Source organism: Lissotriton vulgaris, chromosome 12, assembly GCF_964263255.1.
Source record: "Lissotriton vulgaris chromosome 12, aLisVul1.2, whole genome shotgun sequence".
Classification (NCBI taxonomy): Eukaryota; Metazoa; Chordata; class Amphibia; order Caudata; family Salamandridae; genus Lissotriton; species Lissotriton vulgaris.
The window spans coordinates 2,672,431-2,697,088 of NC_141700.1; the positions used below are offsets into that span (position 1 = coordinate 2,672,431).

A 24,658-nucleotide genomic window follows, 5' to 3' on the forward strand; every position below is an offset into this window, starting at 1 on the left:
ACATGGCAGCTCCTCACCCAGCAGCACACGCCCACCTGAGATTCAGCGCACACAAAATGTCCGTGCAAATGGTGCTTTCCCTTCAGAGCCTGTGCAAAGTTAAGGTGCCCAGAGGGCTGTGCGAGCAGAACATCTGCTCGATGCAATTGGAGTGTCTAGTCTGGGTTGTGCAAAGTGTCCACCATGGGTCAATACAAGCAAAGTTTCCGCTTGGGGTCTGTGCGAACAGTGTCCACTCTGTACCGCTGCAAATGGAATGTCCACTCTGACAATACAAATGAGGAGTCTGCTCGGGGTCTGTGCAAACGTTGTCCACGCTGCGCGGATGCAAATAAAGGGTCTGCTCGGGGTCTGTGAACACGTTGTCCACGCTGCGTGGATGCAAATAAAGGTTCTCGGGGTCTGTGCAAACGTTGTCCACGCTGCGTGGATGCAAATAAAGGTTCTCGGGGTCTGTGCAAACGTTGTCCACGCTGCGCGGATGCAAATAAAGGTTCTCGGGGTCTGTGCAAACGTTGTCCATGCTGCTCGGATGCCAATAAAGCGTCTTGCCAAACATTGTCCACTTTGTACCGCTGCAAACATCCAAATGTAGGCTATTCTCGTGGTCTGTACAAACCGTGTCCACTCTAAACCAGTACAAATGGAGTGTCCACGCTATGAAATTGCAAACAAAGGGTATTCTCGGGGTCTGTACAAACAGTGTCCACTTTGCACAGCTGCAAATGGAGTGTCCACTCTGGAAATGCTAAGAGTCTGTGCAGATAAACGCCCACAATTAGTAATGTTTTGCAAGGGCAGAAGCGAGATACAAGGATAGTATCAATTTTCCTACCTTTTGCCTTTTGTAAGGCCTGCATGCGTGGGGCTACATTGCATTTTGGCACACAACCACCTGAGCAAATGTCACTAAATGTGGGCCAGGGTATTCCCATGAGACCACTGCAAAAGGAGAGTCTGCGCAGGGTCTGTCTTCGGTTAAATTGGAGAGAAAGAGCAGTCTTAAGTGCCCTCCTGAAGGTGTAGGGTCATCAGTACATTTTAGGACAGGGAGGGGGATAGTTCCAGAGCTGGGGACCTTGGCTAGAGGAAGCTCTACCGCCAGACCACCTCTACCTACACTCAAGGTTGGTGAGAGCTTGAGGTAGAGTGAATCTGACCCTCTCACGGGTTGGTGAAGGGAGAATGTGTACAAGGAAGTGGGCGAGGCCACGAACTGTCCATCAATACAGATTTAACTCTTCCCAAAGAGGCAACTGATGAGCAGATGACTGTCTGGGACACTAGATCCTGAGGCGATGAAGGCACCAGGCCGCAGACACCGGAGTTGTTGCAGATTCTTGTCAGATACTCACAGACTCCCAAATGGACGCTGTTGATCTGTGTAGGACCAATGAAAGCTATCGCTGCCTGGACCTCGTGGTTGTACAGAGACGAAAGGAGTATGTTTTAGTGATATTTAAATCTGCTGAGCCAGGGCCAGTCGTGTGCCTACTCGAAGGGTTATGACTTTGAAGACCAGGGCAAGGGACTCTCCCAGTCCTGGAGCCAGAGATCAACAGGCCCGACAGAAGCTAGGCCGCTGACCCCCATGCCTTTGGTCCTCTTGCGATTAATCATCAAATAGTTCCATCTCCTCCAACCTTCAGTCGCTCCTCTTAGCTAGTCGCTGGGAGGAGGGCGCAATCCTGACTGAGGTGGAGTGTCTGTGGAAGGACTTGAAGGGAGGAACAGGTAATGCAGATGTATGTGCTGAAGAATAATATCAGCAAAGCAGCTCCTTGAGGCACCACAGGAGCTGAGTCCTAGGAGCGCAGAGGGGGGAAGGGGGATAGGATGGCACTGAAAGGTGGAGAGATGCCACTACCGACGTTTGGTTGTAAAAAGATTTAACACACATAAGACACCGTGGAGACTATCATGGGGAGTCTTCTCAGAATAAAGGGGTTCCCCAACATTGTGGAGGAGTGGCTGTACTGCTGGGGAGTGGTCGCACTGCTGAGGAGTGATCACACTGCTGAGGAGTGGTCGCGGAGTGGTCGCACTGCTGAGGAGTGGTCACACTGTTGAGGAGTGGTCGCGGAGTGGTCGCACTGCTGAGGAGTGGTCGCGGAGAGGTCGCACTGTTGAGGAGTGGTCGCACTGCTGAGGAGTGGTCGCACTGTTGAAGAGTGGTCGCGGAGTGGTCGCACTGCTGAGGAGTGGTCGCACTGCTGAGGAGTGGTCGCGGAGAGGTCGCACTGTTGCGGACTGGTCGCACTGTTGAAGAGTGGTCGCACTGCTGAGGAGTGGTCGCACTGTTGAAGAGTGGTCGCGGAGTGGTCCCACTGCTGAGGAGTGGTCGCACTGCTGAGGAGTGGTCGCGGAGAGATCGCACTGTTGAGGAGTGGTCGCACTGTTGAAGAGTGGTTGCACTGCTGAGGAGTGGTCGCACTGCTGAGGAGTGGTCGCACTGCTGAGGAGTGGTCGCAGAGTGATCGCACTGCTGAGGAGTGGTCGCACTGCTGAGGAGTGGTCGAGGAGTGGTCGCACTGCTGAGGAGTGGTCGCACTGTTGAGGAGTGGTCGCACTGCTGAGGAGTGGTCGCGGAGTGATTGCACTGCTGAGGAGTGGTCGCACTGTTGAAGAGTGGTCGCACTGCTGCGGAGTGGTCGCACTGCGAGTGGTCGCACTGCTGAGGAGTGGTCTCACTGTTGAAGAGTAGTCGCGGAGTGGTCGCATTGCTGAGGAGTGGTCGCACCGCTGAGGAGTGGTCGCGGAGTGGTCGCACTGCTGAGGAGTGGTCGCCCTGTTGAGGAGTGGTCGCGGAGTGGTCGTACTGCTGAGGAGTGGTCATACTGCTGAGGAGTGGTCGCACTGCTGAGGAGTGATCGCACTGCGAGTGGTCGCACTGCTGAGGAGTGGTCGCACTGTTGAAGAGTGGTCACGGAGTGGTCGCATTGCTGAGGAGTGGTTGCGGAGTGGTCGCACTGCTGAGGAGTGGTCGCACTGTTGAAGAGTGGTCGCATTGCTGAGGAGTGGTCGCACTGCTGAGGAGTGGTCGCGGAGAGGTCGCACTGTTGAGGAGTGGTCGCACTGTTGAAGAGTGGTCGCACTGCTGAGGAGTGGTCTCACTGCTGAGGAGTGGTCGCACTGTTGAGAAGTGGTCGCGAGTGGTCGCACTGCTGATGAGTGGTCGCACTGTTGAAGAGTGGTCGCAGAGTGGTCACACTGCTGAGGAGTGGTCGCACTGCTGAGGAGTGGTCGCACTGCTGAGGAGTGGTCGCGAGTGGTCGCACTGCTGAGGAGTGGTCGCACTGTTGAAGAGTGGTCACGGAGTGGTCACACTGCTGAGGAGTGGTCACACTGCTGAGGAGTGGTTGGGAGTGGTCACACTGCTGAGGAGTGGTCGCACTGCGAGTGGTCGCACTGTTGAAGAGTGGTCGCACTGTTGCTGCCAATCTTTGCTCAGATGTCATCTATAACAGCGGCATTTACCGCTTCCGCTCCCAGGAATGGCGGGCAGCAGCCTGCAGCAGGAGATGAATTTGTAATGGAGACAGAACAGCATGGTCTAACATTGTGGGGGGCACCGCAAGAGAGGACTCGTAGGGTCAGCTGGGAGCTGCGCAAAGAGCAGTGTCACCACTACTGGTGCAGCCAGGCAATGCCAGGACTCAGTGACTACTCTGACCTTCCCAAAGAGCCTGCAGAGCCACAGGAAACAGGGAAACCCTTGAACAAGAACCAAACAAGCAGCACTCAAAGACCTGTGAAGATCTTGAGGACCGGACCTGGTGGGAAGATAACGATGAAACGCTGAGGCGGAAGAGCAGGGTCCCTCGAGGGGCAGAGGGAGCTGAGGCGGTGGAGCAGGGTCCCTCGAGGGGCAGAGGAAGCTGAGGCGGTGGAGCAGGGTCCCTCCAGGGGCAGAGGGAGCTGAGGCAGTGCCCTAGGTAGAGTCTGTCTGTCCACCAGAACCCTTCTGGGTTTCAGCAGACTGAAGCCGCGTGAGAGCGCGGAGTCAAGGGACATAGACGAGGAAGTGAACTGATGGGGTAAACTCCAGCACAGGATTTGCACATTTCCTTGCGATGGCAACAAGAGGCCCCCGTACCCCTCATTAAGAGCCGATGACTCTGACAGCTGGAAGGATAAGAATCAAAGAGAGACAGACAGGGAGAAGAGAGATAGGTGGAGAGAGAAGGGGGAGCTGGAGGGTAAGGGGTGGGGGAAAAGGAGGAGGCAGAGGAAGAGAGACAGAGAGGGGAGCGCATTAAAGAAAAAGAGGGCTGAGTGAAGAGAGAGACATGAGGGGCTGAGAGACAGGTGAGACAAAGCGAGAGGCATGAGGGGTTGAGAGACAGGTGAGACAAAGCGAGAGGCATGAGGGGCTGAGGCAGGAGGGGCTGAGGCAGGAGGGGCTGAGGCAAGAAGGGCAGAGGCAGGAGGGGCTGAGGTAGGAGGGGCTGAGGCAAGAAGGGCAGAGGCAGGAGGGGCTGAGGCAAGAAGGGCAGAGGCAGGAGGGGCTGAGGTAGGAGGGGCTGAGGCAGGAGGAGCAGAGGCAAGAAGGGCAGAGGCAGGAGGGGCTGAGGTAGGAGGGGCTGAGGCAGGAGGGGCTGAGGCAGGAGGGGCTGAGGCAGGAGGGGCTGAGGCAGGAGGGGCTGAGGCAGGAGGGGCTGAGGCAGGAGGGGCAGAGGCAGGAGGGGCTGAGGTAGGAGGGGCTGAGGCAGGAGGGGCTGAGGCAGGAGGGGCAGAGGCAGGAGGGGCTGAGGTAGGAGGGGCTGAGGCAGAAGGGGCTGAGGCAGGAGGGGCAGAGGCAAGAAGGGCAGAGGCAGGAGGGGCTGAGGTAGGAGGGGCTGAGGCAGGAGGGGCTGAGGCAGGAGGGGCTGAGGTAGGAGGGGCTGAGGCAGGAGGGGCAGATGGAGGAGGGACAGAAGGAAGAGGTACAGAAGGAGGGTCACAGTTGCAATGAGCAGGTCTTGCATTGAAGTTTTTCCCCACACAGACCCCAAGAGAATGGTCCTCTTCAGCCTACATGGCAGGGGCGCCTTGGGTGCCAGTGGGCACCCTTCGGCCTTCCAAAGCGCCCCGTGCCCCGGGGGTACCCTACAGCCTTGTGAAGGGCCAGTGCCCCCGGGGTGCTCCTGTCCGCGTAAAGATCCATATGGCTCAGGGCGCCCCCTAGCCTCGCTTATCCTCAATTTCCATGTCTGGGCGACCGGACCACCAAAGGGTACTTAGATCTTGTATAGGTCTATACATGCTGCAATATTTAGGTTAAGGCTGTGCTTAAAAAGCAGTACTTTTAACTGAAGCAGTATTCTTTTTAACATTGGTATGTGAACCATTCTGTATGTTGTGAAGCCGACCCAGAGAAGATTAATGCAGGATTGAGCCCCTCACCCCACTCCCAGGTAAGTACCCCCTCCCTGGAGACTATAAAGTACAGAGGGGACCCCAGTGTCTCCAGCCACAGGATGAGACGCCAGACCCCAGGCGAGCAGACGATGAGTGCACGTTTGAGGGGCACTCATTGCAGAGGTCCACCCCCCCCAGCGAGCAGCTTCTCCCCATGGAAACATCCTCCACTGTAGCCAAATTGAGCAAGATCTCCCCATGTGAGCAGCCACACACCACGGTGAACATCTGGGCCTCGAAGGGGGGGGGGGGTGCCCTTGCCTTTCCTCCAAGAGTGCAAGTCTTGGTGCCGGTCTTTAGTGCAGTAGTCAGGGGGCGCATTGTACAGTAGGCGCATTGTACATACTTGTGCAGATGGGCCCAGTCTTGGCTCTACACTCCCTGCCATGAAGTGCAAGCACAGAGTTCTCACAGCTGCAACTTGGCACCTGAACCCCCAATCTGGAACCAAGTGACGAACTCTTCACCTCACATCTCCTGTTGGGGTTTAAGGGTCCCCTGCTGCACGTCTCAGTAGGAAGGATAAACGTATTTAGTGAGCACAGGTGGCAGCTATTTTCTTCAAAGTGCAGGAAGCAGAGAGCAGTGGTGTCTGGTGGACTTGGCGTTAAGCAGCCCCTCATGAAGCAAAAAATGGCACGGTACGTGGCCTGGAGTTCACAGCCCCTCCCAAATTGAAAGGTGGCAAAGTACGTGGCTTGGCATTTCGCAGTCCTCAGGAAGCAAAAGGTTACGCAGTCCCTCGCAGAGCGAAAGGTGGCACAGTATATGTGGCCATGCGATGCTCAGTCCCTCATAAAGTGAAAAGTGACCCAAAACGCGGGCTGAGTTTCTTGGTTCCGTTTGACTCAAGCAACCACTTGGGCATTTACACATCTCAAGAACCGCTTGGCACAAATAGAAAAGCAATGTAGTGGGTAAGCTTGAGACCTGGCTGTCACCAACAGTCCAGAAGCCCCAAAGGTGCTCCAGGGGGGACAGGCATACTGGGGAAAGGAACCAAGAGTAGCTCAGAGGCCCTTCTTCCTCAATTCATCTTCTAGAAAGGGGCACATTCCTCCTGAAGTTAGTGCCTGACTTTATTTTGCAAAAGGTTGTTTGGACGATAGCAGGGGAGTCTCATCCCAGTCTGAGTTCGAGGGGCCCCCATCAGCAATAGTTTCTAGTGTCACTCCGCATGCAGTTTTTCCACCTGTTTCTCACTCACTGCCTGGGCAAGAGTGGGGCTTGGGGTGTAGTTGAAGGGAGTCACCCGCATGGCCTTGCTGGGGGAGCTGTGCCTGCTGGACGGAAAGTTCCCCAGGGTGCCAGAGGTACCTTCATGGGCAAAGGAGATGGCTGGCACACTCTTGATTTGATCTCTGCCATAGAATGGGACACCTTGGACCACACTGGAGCCCGTGTGCCGGTGAAGCGCGCTTTCAGCCTCGCCGTGGGGTTGGGCTTGTCCATTCTCCAGAGTCGGTGATGTACTAGAATTGGTTTTAGAAATGGCAAAGTCCTCTGTCTGTACGACAGCGTCGCTGGTCTTCCTCTGAACCTCAGCGAGAGACAGCGAGGCCTCATCTTCTACAGAGCTCTCCGCGAGGGGCAGCGCTGAGGAGGGAAGGGTGTTCTTCAGGATCTGCGGGATGTCTTCATCTCGGATCCGCTTCCAGGTTCCCTTCCTCAGTGACAGTGGCTGGCCATACTCCCGGCCATCTGGCTCGGTTCTCTGCTGCGGTAGGCGACTTGGTCTTTCTTCGCTTCTGCTCTTCCCGCAAGACTCAGAGCAGGAGGACAGGTTTGAAGAGGGACTATCAGACCTCCTGCGGATGTTGATCTGAGGGGACGAGTAATGTCTCTTTAAAGTCTCTGCTTGGGAGGAGCCGGGTTTTACAGGTAGCCTGGATGGGCTCTCTGAGCTTGTCCTCCTGGGGGGCCTCTCCCCCTGGAGATTCTTGTCAAGTGGCATTGCCCTGGCCACAGGTGGCGTCTGACTGTGTCCCATGGGTGTCTGCACTTTGAGCTCCTCACACCTGGAGGAGCACAGGAATACTGCTGGCAGCCCTGACTGTACCGTCCTCCGGGGCGATCCTCTTTGTGCTAAGGGGGACCGGGGCCCTGGAGTGCAGCTGTCTGACCGGTGGTGCATGAGCAGGTTGGAAGACTCTTTGATGAATGTCAACTGCCTCAAGAACCCAGACCTGTCCGACTCGCTGCTGCTCGACCGCGCAGATGACATCCTCACCAAGTTGAGCCTGTTGGCCTGGAATGACCGCGGCCCACCAAGGCCTTGTCGGGTAGGAGTCGCAGACCCTGCAGGGGCCGCAGTCATTGCTCTAACAGGGATACCCCTGGGGACTGGCTTCTGCATGAATGGGATTCGAACAGGAGACTTCTGCGTCTTGTTGTTGGGAGATGAAGACTTGCTTGTTGGTTTTGAATTTGGAACCGGCTGACTCAGAGCAGTCTGTGCCCTTTGAGCTGCCGGCGGTTTACTAGTGGTCTGTGAAGGAGATGGCAGTTTCTTCTGCGGTTGCCGACATGGGGTGGAATTCCTTGAAGACCCTGAGGATGGTACGGCAGGCATTCTTGCTGGAGGGGTGGCGCTTCTTTTGGGTAAGCTGAGGTCAGTCATATCTGCTGCTGCTGCTGGTCGGTGCAAGCTTCGAGACCTAGGTTGGATCTGGGGGGGTCCCTTGGGGGTGGCATTGACTTTGTCACCCACCTTTTTTGTGGTAGAGGAAGATGTGGCTGAAGACTTGTCAACGCTCGGTACGTAGATAACAGTTCTGCCTCTAAACACGGCTGGGACGTTGGGATTGGCCTTCTGTGGGCCACCCGGGGCACAAGCTTTGTTCATCTTCCCTGCTGTCTGTCTCGACTCTTGCAGTTTCTTGCTGTCTTGCAGTGGCCTAGTGCGATCTTTCTTTACGACAGAGATTCCGTCTTTCCTGTGGTGGTTGTTGGGTTTCCCTGCAAGAGAATGCTGTAGCGTGGAACCCATCGACATCCCAGAAACAAAAGACAAGATGGACTCTGACTCAGAAGAAGGTTCCTTGGACGCAGAAGCAGCCGCCTGATGCAGCCAGGTCACAATGGAGTCCGCCCCCTCCTGAATTGCCTTCCACTGCACGCTGTCCAGATCGGACGCTCTGTCGGACAGGGAGTCCTCCTCCAGCTCAGGCTCGCGCTGGCGTGCCCACTCCTTGGCAGCCTTCTGGCTCAGGCTGCTGGCGGTATGCTGCTTCTGCTTGCGATCTGCATTTCTCCTCCTGGCTGAATGCCTCCTCTTCTTCATCACAGTGGAGCTGCCGTATTCTGGCAGCACCTTGTTTTCAGAACTTCGGCCATGTAACCCGCTGGAGTGTTGCCCACCTTTGGCCCTGGAGTCCGCTGTGCCGGGCATTCTGGCAGGAACTGTCTGCCTTTTCATTTTGGCCTGAAGCTTGGATTTTTCCCAGGTTTCGTGGCCGTCGAGGTCACTTGAGGAGCTTGTTGAAGAACTAAGAGAGTAGCAGGGTGGTGTTTCATCTATGATTAGGTTGTTCTGCAGCTTTGCAGCTGAGATTTTAGTTTTTGGATGGGATGATTGTCTAAGTGTTTGGGCAGCTTCTTTCTTGTCTGGGCTGCGATTCGGTTTTCTCTGAGCTTTGATGGGTTCTTTGCTCTTTCTGGGCGAATCCCTGGTCACCTTGAGTGAATCATCAGAGTCGTTTTCGTAGAAGCAGTAAACGGCCTCTTCCGTCGGTGTTGTGTGGCATATGGACTGAAATGCACGGTTGCCACGAGGATGCTCTTCTGTTGCTTGGGGGCCACTGTCTAGTTGCACGCCAGTGCTGTGTTTTATAATGTTTAGGTCCAAGTGAGGACCACGCTTGAGGGGTGGCGCATGGTGACTGGTTCTGGCATCCCTTGTGTGATTGGTCCTCCCGTGGGTGGCAGAGCTGGCGCTCCCTTGGTGCCTTTGCGTGCTGTGACCCTTGGCAGCAGTGACCGCGTTGGGCCTTTTGCTTGTTGGGGCAGGTGCATTTCTGTGGGAAGGAAGATGATGTCTTGTCCCTTGGCGAGCTGCTGGTTGACTGCTGTGGCCCCTCTCCATTCTTGATTTTGGATGGGGCCTCGGGTCCCTCTCGCCTTTCAGTGGGTACTGTAGGGTTTCATCGCTGAGGGAAGTTCCGCTGGAGAAATGAACTGGAGTTCCCTCTGCTGAGTCTGTGATGGAGGAGTCATCTTGAAAGTCTTCTTTCTCTGGACGCATGGACCGGGGTCCCCCTAGCTGGGCATTGGCGGGCACCAGCATATACACTGGCAAGTGGAGGGGCTTTTTAGTCTGAGTGTTGAAGGGCTGGCCAGGCAGGCTGGTGAGCAGTGAGGTCTTTACTCTCTGCAGCCGGGCAGGCATGGCCGAGTCGATGCACTCCTTCAGAATGTCAGTGTCCTCCTCAGAATACAGCTCGTGCCTCTCAGTTCGTCTTAATACATCACCAAGCCGGTCATCCCGCCCGTCCTCCCTCTTCTCATGGGCCACAAAGTTCAGATGACCTCTCTCTGGGAACGGAGGGATTAGTTTGAGCTCAACGTCTTTTTGGATGTAGTGCTCGTGCAGCGGGAGAGCGCTTAGGCTAGATGCACATGAGAAGTTCTCCGTGGGTTTCTCCACGGTGAAGTAGATCATCGAATCGATATCGGGAGGGATGTGGAAGCGTTCTTTGAAATCTGTGATCTCCATAAACTTCTTGACGTTGTTCTCCCACTGTATATTGAACTGACTGGTCTCTCGTTCGGTGTGTCCACAGGGGTCGAAGCATGGGGTCTTGCTCCTGCTTGGGGGCATAGTCTGTCCGGGGCTATCAGGAAGCTCACTAGGGCTAACGGTGCCGCTGATCATCCCGCTACAGGGATCGCTCTGGATAGAGCTAGCAATAGACGGACTCTCAAAACTCCCCAAGGAGCTGACGGAGCTGCAGCGACTCATGACCAGCGGGGTCTCGTGGATGTAGTTCTCCGATGAACTTGAAGGTGTCATGTCGTCATTCCTGGATGGAGATGTTTCTCTTAAGAAAATCTTCTCCTGCTTTGGATACGGAATTACCATTGGCTGGGAGCTTGTGGGAGTCTCTGATGATCCTTCGGAAAGGCTGTGCTCTTCTTTTGTGGTTTTTCTGGGGGTCCTCAAGTGGTGGCCCTTGTTTCCCTCCACCTCATGTATGTCTAAGGAGGACTCACTGTCCATCTCGTTCTCGCTGTCCATCTCGCGCCCATCTAAGATGTTGTCAGCAGAGGAGATAGAGGACAGGGAGCTGCATCGAGAGAAGCAGATGGGAGTGCCTTCCAGGGAGTATTTGTGGGCAGTCTCCTGTCCTACGCTTGTTGGTGTGAGAGCAGGCAGTTTTTCCGGGACTATGCTTAGGTTTTCACACAGCTGGGACGGCACGATGGGAAGCCACGCTTGCTTCCTGCCTGCCAGCGTTGGATAGTAACTACTGCTGGAGAAGCCTAACCCGGAAGCTAGATTACTGGGCGCCATGCTTTCCATCACAGGGACATGCTGATAGGATGGGGAGAGCTTGATGGTGTGAACTAGAGGTTCAACAGAAGGCTGGTTGTTTGGATTTGTTTCCCATCGGGGTTCTTTCCCTCCAGAATCACAACTATTGTGAGAATTTGGGATAGAAACAATTTTCTTTGCTTGTTCGTAAAGGTCTTTGAGATCGCCTTTCTCCTGTTGAGGGAGCTCCTTGTCTTGGGCCCAAGAAGGGTCGATTTTCTCCAGTTTGCTGTGCAGTGTGTGTTTTAGGTCCAGCCTGCTGGGTCGCTTCTGGTACCTCTGTAGCTCGTCCTTGTAGTCCAGGAAAGGCGCCCGGGTGCAGGGCTTCATGTGCTCCTTGGTGCAGTATCCGTCGCTTGTGCTCCCGCTATTTAAGCTGTCGTTAGACAAGCTCGTGTAGGCAGTTTTCAGCCGAAGCAAAGTGTGGGCTCTGCTGAGACTTTCGCGCTTTGCAAGCCCGCTAGTGTCGGAGAGTCTGCATGGTGAGCAGGACTGGGCCCTGGCTTCGTTAATGTCATCGGAGCCATATTGCCAGTCGATGCAGTGGTCTTCTGAGCTCAGGCTGAAGCTGTCATCTGAAGACGTGTGCATGGTAGAGATGTCCTCCACCAGTTTGTCTATCTTGGCTACAGTAGTAGTGATTTTTGTTGCGAGTTTCTCTGCTGCAATGGAGACGTCATCCTCAGAGGAAAGATGCTTGTTTAGCTCCAGGTGCTTTTCATCTTTCTCAGGCTCAGGGACCCTTCTCTGAGTGACAGCCCTAGGCAAGCCCTGACCCTGGAGGAAAGAGGAATTTAGGAACATGGACAACACAGAAGAGTTTCCTGTCTCGACTCCAGAGGAGGAGACGTTGGGCACCTCGTCATCGTCGAAACAGCCAGAGTCAGAGGCGTAATCTTTCACCAAGCTCTCCATGTGCCTGAGCGGCTTCTTCAGGACTTGTGCTTTCAAGCCCTGCTTCTCCATGGTCTCAAAGGTCTGTGCCAGGTGTTTGGCATCGAGCTCGGCCTCCAGGGCCTTCTGCTTCCGCATGTAGAGGGAGGGCATGCAGGAGCCGGGGGAGATGACCGCGGCATCCTTGTACTTGAGCGGGCGGTTGGTGAGAAGGTTCCTCAGCGCAGCCGCGCTGCCCATGGCGATCATCTTGTGCTTGGAGTGGATGAGGTTCCGCAGCATGCTGACTCCGCCCAGGTCCCACAGCAGCTCCTGGTCCTTGGGGTTCCGGGCGGACAGGTTCCATAGTGTTCCGCAGGCGTTGCTGACGATGGTCAGGCTGTGGGACCTCAGGTGCTGGAGCAGGGTCTGGAGACAGTTGTGGTCCCGGAGAATCTGCCTGTAAAACATGAGACATTGTTTGTTATATTTCACTATGAGGTAGGTTGCAGGAGGATGTTTGCACGTGGGTGTGAGTCTATTTCAGACCACATTAGATGTCGCTGAGCACAACTACACACAGCATGGCAAAGGAGGGACATTTCTTGCATTGCTGTAGCAAACTCTATCCGTTTTGCGCATTAAAAATAAGGGAACCGCTCAGCATTTGCTCACTCCATTTGCAACTTATCTGTGTTAATATTAATTATCTGAGTCCAGGATTCTATTTGTCTAGGTGAAGAAACTGATCTCTACATTTACACGTCATCTAATCTCGGGCTGTCCTGGCAAAGACGCGCTTCCAGACCTCTCTAAGGCGTTCTACTTTATAGCGTTGCCATTCCTCCAGTTATTTTGGGGGGATATGTTTTATGTTGTGTGCAGTTATTATACTTATTAGCCTTCAATCATTGTGTTGGCATAGCTTAGTACATTTAAATAAGCATTTGTCATAAGATAATCAGGTAATACATTCACATAAAGGTATATCCTTGTTGAACGCAATCAGCATCTTTTTGTATTATTATTTTTTTGAACGATTTCTAGGCATATTAATTTGTGCCCAAATCAGCTGCCAATTTTCTGGTATTGTCTGTCGACTAAGATCTCAAGGTTTCTGCCCCTAAATATGTTCTGCCTTCTTCATTATGTGTTTTGTGATTATTGCAGTAGTTGAAAAGATATTCACAATCTTCAGCAAAGACAGTTTTGCGTACAATATGTGCGCCTTTTACGTGAATAATCTTATCGTTCAAGATTACTGGAGAATAGGTGTGAAGTCCTTGGAGTTTCCAGATGTGTCTCTCCAAAGGTAAAGGCTTTATTTGATGAGGTTCCGTTTATGCAAAACCTCCTCTTTGGCTCTCGCGCTCTTGACTCAGGGATAACATTTTTCCCTTTTTATTTTGCAGAATCTTAAATCAGTTCACTCTTTTTCTGAAATCCTTGTACCCTTCATACGGATAAAATCATCTTCTGACACTTTTGCAAGTTTTCAATTTGTCAGACTTTAGTTTTCACCTGGATTTCTGCATTGTTTAGTCCAAACTATTGTATAATCTGCATAGCTCATGCAAGGAAGTATCAGCTCATCATCTCCCTTCAAATAAAAAGTGTTTATGTTCCTTTCTTTTCCTTACTTCTAACCCCGTGCAAGGGTCAACCTGCTCTTTCTTCATTTCTCTTTTTGTCTTATTCCCCCGAGACAGGGCCTTTCTTGGGGACCAAGAACCGTGGAGCAGGTCTTATGCTGCTCTCATCCTCACTGCCATGATTGATTCCAGAGACAGACCTTCCTTCCTGAACCTGGCCCTCTAATCCCAAGCAGGGAAAGGGTTAGAGGAGATCTGAAGGAAAACTTACACGAGTAAAGCTGAGAGCCAGTCAGAGCATTACCCAACAATGATGAATTAATATCAGCCTCTGGTAATCACCCAGGCAGCATTCCATTCCATTGTGTTTCAGCTCATCTGTCCCATTACAGACTGGGAACAACATAAGCAGGCCAGCCTTAGCCAGCGCCAAATGGGGCAGTCCAGCCCATTCTGCTTAGCCACGCCTCCTGTGAATGTGGCCACACCCACACTTTGGTTCCAGGGCTGCTTGTGCAGCTCTTCAGAGGGAACGTGGTTGAGCATTTCAAGCTGGACTGTTCCTGATGGAGCACAACAAAGGCTGATTAGCAGATCATTGGTCCCTGTCACAGTTTTCCATCAATTAATACCATAATTCATCCCCTACTGTCAAAGGCATGTGCAAAGTGTAGCAAACGCTCAGTGGATCGGCTCAAATGGCGATTTCAACAGTTGGGAGAGAACCACAGTGAGGTGCCGTGCTAACGGTACCTTTGACAGGCAGGTTCTAAATAAACCTTTCATGAATTGATTATTCTGGATGAACAAAGTAAAATTGAATTAGATGAACGTCTGTATCTAGATATTGCTGCGAGATGCACTTTAATCGTAGTATGCACCAAGCCTGAATGGGCTACAGATAGCAAATAGGGAAGAACCTGTTCTGTTGATGATCTCAAAGGGTGAACTTTGGAAGCTTCACACCACAAGCAGAACCTCTTCCTCTTTTGCTTGCATGTCTTGTTCGTGGAGTCACCTCTGGCTTTGGCCACAATATCTCTACAGTCCTGAGAAATATCTAGATTGTAGAATTCATGGAATTCCCGAGCCATGCATGTACTTGAAGATGGAGAATTTGACCTTTCTTCTTCGTGAGGAGGTTGTGCTTTGATGGAAGCCGGATGGGTTGTGCTTCAGAGAGTAGGATAAGCTCAATGAACCACTGTTGCCAAGGACACCGGGGAGCTATGAGGATGAGGCGACATCCTTCCATCTTCAATTTGGTGAAAATCCTCGGAATGAGGGGAAGGGGGGAAACTGTAGGCATAAATCCCTGACCATCTCATTGAAAGGGCATTTCCTCATGACCCAGGGAGAGGGTATTGACTGGCGCGAAGTCGGCATTTTGTGTTATTGTCGGTTGCAAAAAGATTGAGGTCTGGAGTGCCCCAGCATGCGAAGATCTCCTCTCCTCTAGCAGCTGTTGATCTAGTTCCCACTCATGGCACCTGTCCGTGGTTCTGCTGAGCGTGTCCACTATGGCGTTGATGTTCCCTGGAACATGTATTGCTTTCAGGTTGATTGGCAGTGACTCTAACCACCTCCAGAGTGCTTGAACTTCCTGAGAAAGAGGGAGAAATCTCGTGCCTCCTTGTTTGTTGATATAGAACATGCTGGCCATGTTGTCTGTCCAAACCAGCACGGAAGCTCCTGCAATCCGTGGTAGGAATTGCTTTAACTCCAAGAGGTTGATGTGGAGTAATGTCCGGAATTTTGACCCCTTCCCTTGGATCCTGAGGTCCTGCAGACGGCCACCGCAGCCCTCTAAAGAGGAGTCTGTGGTGATAACGTAATCTGGTGTTGTAGTCAGAAATGTGACGCCTAGTGATAAATGAGGTATTTGGGACCACCAAATTAATGTTTCTTGCATTCCAGAGGTGACATCTTTGAAGTCGTCAAATGAGCTGGTCGACTGGACCCATTGAAACTTAAGTTCCTCTTGCAGAGGTCTCATTTTTAGTTGGGCCAGTGGGACTAGGTTTATGGCAGAGGACATCATGCCTAGGATTGATTTGAACATCCGAACAGAAACAGACCTTCTTGGCGAGATTGCTAATGCCAGGCTTGAAGACCGCGGCTGTCTGTTCAGTGGCAGAAACGCCTTGATTTTGATGGTATTCAGGTTGGCTCCTAAGAAAAGTCTTTCTCTGCTTAGGACGAGGAAGGATGTCTGATAACTGACAGTGAGACGCAAGCTTTGAAATAACGCCAGGCATGCCTCTGTAGTCTTGGAGGCTTGTTTCTGTGTGGAAGCTTTTAGCAGCAAGCCGTTGAGGTAGCAAAATACCTGATGCCTATGCTTGCGAAGTGTAACTGCCACTGGGGCAAGACATTTTGTAAAGGTTCTCGGGCAGATTTGAGTCCGAAGTCATGAAATCTCTGATGTTCAAGAGATTGAGAATGTCGGGAAGTGAAATCAAACGGAAAGACTGTTTGCAGAGAAACTTGTTTAAAGCTCTGAGGTCCAAGATGGGTCTCCACTCCCATGACTTCTTTCGAGCCAGGCAGAAAGGGGAGTAGAAACATTTGTTCTTCTGTGGAGCAGGGACTCTTCCTATTGATCCTTTTGCTAACATAAGCAGAACTTCCTTCCATAATAATTGAAGGTGAGGTGAATGTGCTCCTTTTGGTGGTTTCTGCATAACTTCCAGTGTGTGTTCGTCTGTTACCAAATCCAACACCCATCTGTCCGATGCTATCTCCCTGCCATTGTGGGAGGCAGTTGGAGATGTTCCCACCCACCTGTTCGGGCGGGGGGGGCAGCGGGTGCCTGAACGTGGCCACTGTTTGCAACCGATGTAGGCGGCTCTGTGGAGCTTGTTTATGCCTTGTGGTTTGCCTGTTATATGCTGCAGACATTGGCTGGCGGTAAGGTTGTTGATAGCCAGCCCTATACTGGAAGTGCGGCTGGTACTGCTGCTGTCACTTATATCCATCTCCATAGTTAGTGAAACTTTTCCCTTTGTGCCGAGTGATCTGGCGGTGTCCCTGTCTTTTTTTATCGCCAGCAATGTTTCCCAAAAAGGGACTCACCATTATAGGCCATGTTAGATTTAGGGGTCTCTAGTTGGCACATGTAGGTACTTGTGACAAGCAGGGACCCTCTCCTCTAGTCAGGAGAAGGGGATGACACTCCTAAAATAACCCCTGCTCACCCTCTAGGCTGCCTGGCGCGAGCAGGCAAGGCTTATTTCAGAGGCGTGGTAAGTTAAGCATTTGTGACCACATACAGTAACCCAGTGACAACACTACAAATGGACACCACACAGGTTTTATATAAAAAATAAGTAGACTTTATATAGAGTTATCACTAGACAGTAAACGACAAAAATACACACTATAATTACTTTAAGATGGTAGATTTAAGCTTAGATCAGTTCAGTTCTTAGATGCGACACTCTTTGTCAATGTACCTTAAGGTGCATTGCGCTTCCACGACAAGTAATGTCGCAGCGATGGGAAATACGGCAAAGTTCAGGTGCAAAGAAATAAAGACGTGAAGATCTGCCAGATGCGGCACGCTTCTCGGGGATGCGAGAAACTTCTCGGTTCGATGCGTGGACTACAGCAGCGACATCCAAGATGTGACGTCAGCAGCTTCAGCGGCGACGCTCTTCTCCCGCGATGCGTGAAGCTTCCGCACGATGCAACAACTATAGCAGCGACATCCAAAATGCGGCGGCAGCAGCAGCTCTGACGGCGGCGCACTTCTCGGGGGATGCGAGGTGCTCTTGATTGATGCGGTGCAATGCAACAGTTCCAGTGGCAACACCCCCTTCGGAGTTGCGACGGCAGGCACAGCGGCTGCGACACGCTCCGACCTTGTTGCGAGATTCTTCTCCTGACGTGGTGCAGTGCGACAACTACAGTGGCGACACCCTCCTTCTTCGGAGTTGCGACGGCAGCAGCAGCGACGGCGACACGCCTCCTCTTCGTTGCGGCACGCTTCTCTCCGATGCGGTGCAGTGCGACAGTTTGTGCAGCGACACCCTCCTTCGGAGTTGCGATGGCAGGCACAGCGACGGCGACACGCTTCTTCTCGTTGAGTCAAGCTTCCAGCTCCTTGCGACACACAGTTCCTCAAAATAGCAGCAGGCACTTCCAAAAGAACTCTGGGGAGCTGGGGGTGAAGTCTGTTGTCCCTGAGACTTCAGCAAGAGGCAAGCTCTTTTCCAAGTCCTTGGAAATCCTTCACAAGTTGAAAGTAAAGTACACAAAAGTTCCTTTCTCCATCCTTTGGCAGTAAGGCAACCACTGCAGGCCAATCCCCCAAGTAGTACTTCAGCTTGGGAAAAGTCTCTCCTCAGTTTCTTCAGGTTCCTCTCCTCAGTAAAGGTTTCTTTTTGTAGTCCAAAAGTGATCTAATTTCATGGGAGCTGTGTCCCAATATTAATACCCAAAAATCCTTTGTTCTCTGAGGGAAGAGGGGCCTGTGCCTAATCCAAACCAGTTCCTGAGCACTTTCCTTTCACAGTACAGGGCAGAAACATCAGACGCCCCACAGGAGGTGGAGCCAGCACTGTGGAAGGCAAGTACAGTCCTGGAGCACTTTGTTGACAAGACTCCTTCTATTCTTTCAGTGTACAGGGCAGAGACATCAGCCGCTCCCCAGGAGGTGGAGCCAGCATTGTGGAAGGCAGGCACAGCCCTATTCAGAGTTCAGGTGCACTCCTCCCTCCCATCTAGATGCAGATCTCTCTATTCACCACTGGGTGACCCAGCCTGTCTCTTGGAATTCCCCAGCCCTGTCACTTCAAGAAACCAGACATAGGAATACACATCCTGGCAGAGGCAGGTTTGAATGGTTAGACAAGCAAATACCTACTTCATGAAAGTGGTATTTGCAAACACAGAATATTAAAATAAACTTCACTAAAAGATGTATTTTATTATTCTGAGCTCAGGCATACTAAACTTGAATTTTCACCATGTTCTCTGAGCCTGTTAGGATTATAAAATGTAACAATTCTAACAGCCCATTCTGGCCTATGGAGAATATGTAGCCTTGCAAAAGTGAAAAACAAAAATGGCTGTAATTCACTATTAGGACATGCCACACACACACCAGGGTTTGTCCTACCTTATACTTACAATGCACCCTGCCCTTTGGCCTACCATAGGGGTGACTGATATGAAGAAAAGGGAAGGTTTAGGGACTGGGAAGTGGGTGCACTTGCCCTGTCAGCATGACAGTACCGGACTGCAAGCAGGCTCTGCAATGGCAGACCTTAGACACATTTTACAAGGCTGCTTCTGTGGGTGGCACAACCAGTGCTGCAGGCCCACCAGCAGGATTTTGATTACACGCCCTGGGCACACTCAGTGCACCAGACTAGGGTTTGACAAGTAAACCAAATAACCACTGATTCAGACATCAATTTACAAAAGGGAGCACTTGCACTGTGGCACTGAATAGCAGTGGCACAGTGCCCAAAGCATCTAACACCAGCGAAAACACATGAGGCAACAACAAAAATGGAAGGGAGACCCACGCCAATGGTGCTAGGTCTAACAGGCCATATCAAGTATTTTGGTTTGTACCTCTGGTCTACAGGTTCTGGCCTTGAGCCAGCCCGGGCATCTTAGTACTAATAGTTGGATAGGTATTAAGTGCCCACTTTATCGTAGAATTATTAAGTGATATGCCACAGGAACCGTTGTTTTTCTGGATAAACACTTCACCCTGGTTCCTTTGTGAGTAGGGTTTCCCTTGTTTTCTTTTTTCGGGCATCTTAGTACAGCAGGACCTGCTAGCTGCCTGAACCCAGTTGGTGGTGCGTTGTCCAGAGCCCAATCAATAATTTCAAAAGTGTGCTCTCCTTCATGTATGATCTTTTGCACCTCCGCTTTCTTTTCTTCCGGAATGAGGACATTCTAACCACATCTGTCGGTCATATTGCGCTAGTGAATTTGCTGTGCAGTCTGTAATTGCAGACATAAGGGAGAACCTCTCCCCTGTATTATCGAGGCATCTTCCTTCCTTACCTGGGGGAATCCAAATAGGAGTGGGTGGATTTTTATAGCGCCTTTGCGCAACCTGTGAAATTAGGGAATCCGGTTTGGGATGGCTAACAAGGCAGACATCTGTGGCCTTGTATTTATTAATCAAGGCGAGGTGGTACAGGAGCAATCATTGCTGGATTCCTCATAATTTTTAGTCCTTCCTCCCAAATGTGATCAATGATTGGGATTGCTCTCACTGACTTTCTGGTCGGCTCTTTAAAATCATGCAGGAAGCAATCAGTTGCTTGATGGACGTGGGGAGATGAAATCTGCAGGGACTCTGTCCATTAAATTATGAAACCCCAATGTTTTCAAAGGGAGAATTCGCCGGATAAGGCGGGGGGGGGGAGATGGTGTAGGAATGAAATAATCTTCCCATTCATCAGGTGGTGGGTGATGATCCTGGATTTCACCGTCCTCACGTTCATCTACTGAGGACGTATGGTCCTGCCTTGGAGCTGGCACATTGGGTGTGGGTGACATTACCGGTACTAGGTACCCGATCAACTGGTGTAGCTGGTGTTGCAGGCTGGGGCTGTACTGGTGTTGGCTCCTGAGGGCTGTCAGGAAATCGCCTTTTATAGTCATGTAACTCAGCCTGTAAGTAATTTAGTAATGAAGTGGGCATATGAACCTCATCTCTCCTGGGCTGTTGATAGCCATAATGTTGGCAATAATGTCTAGAAGGACCATAATATGACGAGTAATGGTCATCATTGTCATCAGAGTCATCTTCCTGACACCTTACATGGAGTTGAGAAGGACTGAACACATCCCCATAAGACCCCTCTTCTTCAGAGTCTTGCATATCCAGTAAATGGCTAGGTAAAAGAGGAGATATCTTGCTCGGAGATGTTATTCTTGGGGAAAGAAAAGTTTTTAAAATTTGGATTCTCGTCGACGGTATGGTTGAAGACGAGAGCTGCGCCGTCAATGGTGGGCCTTGCTTTTGCATTGATGTAGACAATTGAATATTCGTTTCTGCCATCTTTGTCTCCTACGTCGACTGTGAGATAGACCACGGTACCTCCACCTACAGTATCTCAGTGTACGGTGAAGACACAGACGGAAAATCCATTGACGCTGCCTTCATCGATAATAAAGGTCCCGATGTCTACATCGACTGTACCTTCGTCGGTGGCATAACTATCGACGATGATGGTACTTTCGGCAACGACATATGCATTTGTTTCTGTAGTTCTGCGGATGCAGCGTTCGTCAACAGTGACTTGGAGGATGCAGCTTCAGTTGACGGTGTTTTGATCACTGGAGTGACAGCAGAAGTCGTAACCATACATTTACACAGCGATGCTTTTGACAATGATGTTGAGGTACCTGTCATCAACATTGTCTTCGCAGTTGACGCGTTCGGCATCGATGGAGTCGTCAACAATTTTTGCTGTTTCGATGTCGACAGCTCTGAAGAAGAAAACTTTGGTCTTCCCCTTTTCCTGTCAAAAAGAGTAGATGGATGGAAAGAGGTCGCCCATTTGGACCTATGTTATGATTCCTCCTTTCTGAGGGGATCTTTCTTTAGGGCCTTCCTACTACCTTCTGCAAGCCCATGGTCAGAGGATCTTGACCTCTTCCTGGTGGCATGAGAAGAGTCAATATCTTCATCATAAGCGCTGCATGTCTGGCTTTTGACTTCTTCAGCCATATAAGAAGGCATCCTTCTCTATCTCTTAAAGTCTTTGTAGAGAAAGTGCAACAAATGCTCCAATCCTTGACCTGAGGTTGAGGGTGGAGACAGTACAGGCAGTCTTTATGTGAATCAGCCACATGAAGTCTCTTTTCCCCGCAGGATGAGCAGGATCTGAAGAGACCTGTTTTTGAAGAATCTGACATGGTAGATACATGTACCAACACAGAAAACTGAGAGGAGCTCAGGGAGACCCCGTTCACACGACATGCAGTAGAATATCTGTCTGGTGTGTTCTAGAGGGTTCTGTCACCTGATTGGCTATATGTCACGTTTGGTTGTTTTTTTTAAAGGACCTGGATGGGCTATAAAGGTATCTTCTCTTACTGCTTACTATTGTGTTGTATTGTAATTGCATTTATATAGCGCTTACTACCCCAACAAGGTGTCTAAGTGCTTTTTCGGCAAGTAGCGCACTACTCCGGAACCGAGTGACTGCCAGTGGCTGAGACTAATTCAGGCATCCCATCCATCACCTTGTTTTTGATGCTCAAAGCCTAATGCAGCAATTCGGCTTTAGAGCTGCAGTGTCCCCGAACCTTGGTCTTTTCTATTATATATTTTCAATAATTTTGCACACTAACAATTTCTGAATGAGTGTGGGCTATTGGAATTTTATTAAAGTGAAAATGGGCAGTAGATCTTTTCTTTTTTGGAGGGGGGGGGTGGTAAATACAGTGAAGTGTCCTCGAAAATACATTGGCAGACATCTTTGCAGAACTGACCTCTTAAGGATCAGCACGTTCAGTAGCTCAGACCGCTCTATATCTTCCATGTTATCCTCCACAGTGCCATTGTTTGGCAAAGGAAACTTGTACAGGTCTGGTACTCGCCTTCTGTGCACTTCCTTTGACCCACTTCCTACAGAGGGCAGCGCTCAACTTCAGTAGGCCTGCAGCACTCACCTTCTTATACACAGCACTCACCTTCAGTGGACCCCAGCACTCACCTCTTATACACAGTATCAGTCACCTTCATTGGACCCCTGCACTCACCTCTTACACACAGCATCACTCACCTTTGTCCCCCAGCACTCACCTCTTATGCACAGCAGCACTCACCTTCAGTGGACCTCCAGCATTTACCTCCCCCACACCTCCTGAAGACAGCAGCACTGGCCTGAGTATGTCCCCCACACCTCCTGTAGACAGCAGCACTCGCCTGAGAGTGCATCCCCCACACCTCCTGTAGAGAGAGGCACCCACCTGCCCCCCACACCTCCACTAGACAGCAGCACTCACCTGTAGTCATCCCTGGTGGCCACCAGACTGGACACGTTGCGCAGGATCCCTCCTCCACTCTCGATGATGGCGAGTGAGTTGCTTTGGCACTTGTAGGTGAGAGTGCTCACCAGAAACCCCAGGGCCCCCTCGACGGCGCAGACGGCTGCCTTGTTCTCCGTGCTGTGGGCCGACAGATTCCACAGCGCACTGAGGACGCTTTTCAGGGTGGACTCCTGCAACAACATGAAGGTAGGACATTAGTAGCGGAGAAGGATGGGTGTGGCACCCCGACACATATTTGTTCATGTGGTCTGTAACACACGAACATACATGTATTAAATGAGGTGTAAGTGGAAATGAGGGCGCTTTGGGGACAAATAAACAACAGAGCTCATGAGTACAAGAGGAGAGAGAGGTGTGTGGGACAGGTACATCTGTACACTGGGAATGGGCACACACATTAAACAGTGAAAGAAAAGAAAGAGTGTGGGACACACATCTGTGCACAAGACTTTCAGAGGAGAGGATAACAATTATATTAGCATTATTATTCCTACTTCTGTTATCACTATCATCTTTCTTGTTATTATTAGTAAAGAAGGAAGACCTAGGTGTGGAAGTTGAAAATGTAATTCAGACATCCAGGTTTCATAGTCAGCAAGTCATTGGAATACATCTCTGCCACGGAACCACACCTCAGCCTGTAGACCTCCCTCTCTGCCAGAGGATAACACCCCCACAACTGGACCTCTCCATCACAGGGGTGACTCCTCTACCCAAAGACCACATCTCAACAACAGGATAGCGTCTCAGCCACAGCGCCACACAAGACCACATCTCAATAACAAGATCGCATCTAAGCCACAGCGCCACACAAGACCACATCTCAACAACAAGATCACGTCTCAGCCACAGCGCCACACAAGACCACATCTCAACAACAAGATCGCATCTAAGCCACAGCGCAACACAAGACCACATCTCAACAACAGGATCGTATCTAAGCCACAGCGCCACACAAGACCACATCTCAACAACAAGATCGCATCCAAGCCACAGCGCCACACAAGACCACATCTCAACAACAAGATCGCATCTAAGCCACAGCGCCACACAAGACCACATCTCAACAACAAGATCGCGTCTCAGCCACAGCGCCACACAAGACCACATCTCAACAACAGGATCGCATCTAAGCCACAGGGCCACACAAGACCACATCTCAACAACAAGATCGCGTCTCACCCACAGCAACACACAAGACAACATCTCAACAACAGGATCACATCTCAGCCACAGCAACACACACAAGACCCCATCTCAACAAAAGGATCGCATCTCAGCCACAGCGACACACAAGACCACATCTCAACAATAGGATCGCATCTCAGTCACAGTTCGACACACAAGACCACATCTCAACCACAAGATCGCATCTCAGCCACAGCGACACACAAGACAACATCTCAACAACAGGATCGAATCTCAGCCACAGCTCCACACACAAGACCACATCTCAACAACAGGATCGGATCTCAGCTACAGCTCCACACACAAGACCACATCTCAACAACAGGATCGAATCTCAGCCACAGCTCCACACACAAGACCACATCTCAACAACAGGATCGAATCTCAGCCAAAGCTCCACACACAAGACCACATCTCAACAACAGGATCGAATCTCAGCCACAGCTCCACACACAAGACCACATCTCAACAACAGGATCGCATCTCAGCCACAGCTCGACGCAGAAAAGACCACATCTCAACAACAGGATCGCATCTCAGCTATAGCTCCAAACACAAGACCACATCTCAACAGCAGGATCGCATCTAAGCCACAGCGCCACACACAAGACCACATCTCAACAACAGGATCACATCTCAGCCACAGCAACACACAAGACCACATCTCAACAACAGGATCACATCTCAGCAACAGCAACACACAAGACCACATCTCAACAACAGGATCGCATCTCAGCCACAGCAACACACAAGACCACATCTCAACAACAGGATTGTATCTCAGCCATAGCTCGCACACAAGACCACATCTCAACAACAGGATCACATCTCAGCTGCAGCAACACACAAGACCACATCTCAACAACAGGATCGCATCTCAGCAACAGCTCCACAAACAAGACCACATCTCAACAACAGGATCACATTTCAGCCACAGCAACACACAAGACCACATCTCAACAACATGATCACATCTCAGCTACAGCAACACACACAAGACCACATCTCAACAAACAGGCTAACATTTAAGCCACAGCAA

At 51.1% G+C, this 24,658-nt stretch overlaps 1 protein-coding gene across 1 annotated transcript in view; it reads right to left on the minus strand.

The window, feature by feature from the left end:
* Positions 1-6,426: 6,426 nt before the first annotated feature.
* The window catches only part of APC2 (APC regulator of Wnt signaling pathway 2), a 218,575-nt gene continuing 200,343 nt past the window's right edge, over positions 6,427-24,658 (minus strand). Inside the window, exons 14-15 of the mRNA XM_086946654.1 lie at positions 22,387-22,601; positions 6,427-12,266 (exon numbers count right to left, since the gene is read on the minus strand). Of these exons, the coding sequence (XP_086802780.1) occupies positions 6,569-12,266; positions 22,387-22,601 (5,913 nt within the window). The 3' untranslated portion in view covers positions 6,427-6,568. The remainder of the gene's footprint in view (positions 12,267-22,386; positions 22,602-24,658) is intronic.